This window comes from Aureococcus anophagefferens (assembly GCF_000186865.1).
Source record: "Aureococcus anophagefferens unplaced genomic scaffold AURANscaffold_2, whole genome shotgun sequence".
NCBI classification, from domain to species: Eukaryota; class Pelagophyceae; order Pelagomonadales; family Pelagomonadaceae; genus Aureococcus; species Aureococcus anophagefferens.
The window spans coordinates 1,443,014-1,444,129 of NW_008705562.1; the positions used below are offsets into that span (position 1 = coordinate 1,443,014).

General features: G+C 76.0%; 1 protein-coding gene across 1 annotated transcript in view; it reads right to left on the reverse strand.

The window, feature by feature from the left end:
* Positions 1 to 587: 587 nt before the first annotated feature.
* Positions 588 to 1,116, reverse strand: part of AURANDRAFT_61194 (hypothetical protein) — a gene marked incomplete at both ends in the record, with an annotated part of 1,527 nt that continues 998 nt past the window's right edge. Inside the window, one exon of the mRNA XM_009035154.1 lies at positions 588 to 1,046. Coding sequence (XP_009033402.1) covers positions 588 to 1,046 — 459 coding nt within the window. The remainder of the gene's footprint in view (positions 1,047 to 1,116) is intronic.

Here is a 1,116-nt window from a genome sequence, read left to right on the forward strand (position 1 = left end):
GTCCTTTTCTTCTCGCGAGCAGGACGTGGGAGTGCGCGCCAGTGCGGCTGCGGTCGATCGCGGCGACAACCTTGGGACGTCGCCCCAAAGGGAGTTCGCTCCAGGAGAAAACCCGCGCCGCGACAGAGCACGGCGGTCTCTGCGGTCCCCGGCAGTCTAGGCTGCCCGTCTCGAAAAAAGGGGGGCTGCCCCGCCAAACATGGAGGAGGCCGACTACGACCGCGCCCCCGTCGCCGTCGAGATCCGGGACGCGAAGGTGGCGTCCTTCGAGGGCTACGGCACGCTCTCCGACGCCGAGCGCCGCCGGCGGCGGCAGCCGTCCTGGATCCGCGTCGCCGCGCTCGTCATCACCGTCCTCGGCATCGTCCTCGTCAACGTCTGGAGCCAGTGCGCCCTGAAGCCGAGCCTGCGCGCGTCCGAGTTTGGGAAGCGACGAGACGCCGCGCGGTCCGTGCCCGGCGCGCGGTCCGTGCCCGCGCGGGGACCGAGGGCGCCCTAGGGGGTCCTAAGCGGCGCGCGGGGTTCGACGAGGTTCGCGGCTCGGGACCGGGCAACGGCGCCGGGCACACAAAACACACAAAACTCGCTTATGCCGCGTCGGGCGGCGGCGGCGGCGCGACGTCCGCCGTCGCCGGGGGCGGCGGCGGCGCCTCCGCGTCCGGCGCGACGTCCGCGAACGCGTAGTCCATCGCGTGCTGCAGTTCGAAGCCGGGGGCGCCCCAGCCGGCGCCCTTCGCCGGGGGCGGCGCCTCGGCCTCCGCCGGCTGCGCCGCGTCCGCCGCGCCGTCCTTCTTCTTCGCCGCGGCGTCGGAGAGCTCCTTGAGGCGCTCGAGGAGCGCGTCGTAGGCCGCGGCGTGGCGGTCGTAGCCGTCGTCCGGCGGCGGCGGCGGCGGCGGCTCCGCGGCGTCGGCGGCGTCCGGGAGCGGCCGCTCGAAGGACACCTTCGCCGCGGCGCCCCGGGCCTCGGCGGCGCGCGGGTCGCCGCCGACGACGGCGCCGTCGCGCCTGACGACGGTCTTGGCGAAGGCGTCCTCCCAGGACTCGACCTGGGGCCGGAGCGCCGCGGCCGCCGCGGCCCGGATCTCCGCGACGGTCTCCGCGGCGCGCCGGTTCAGC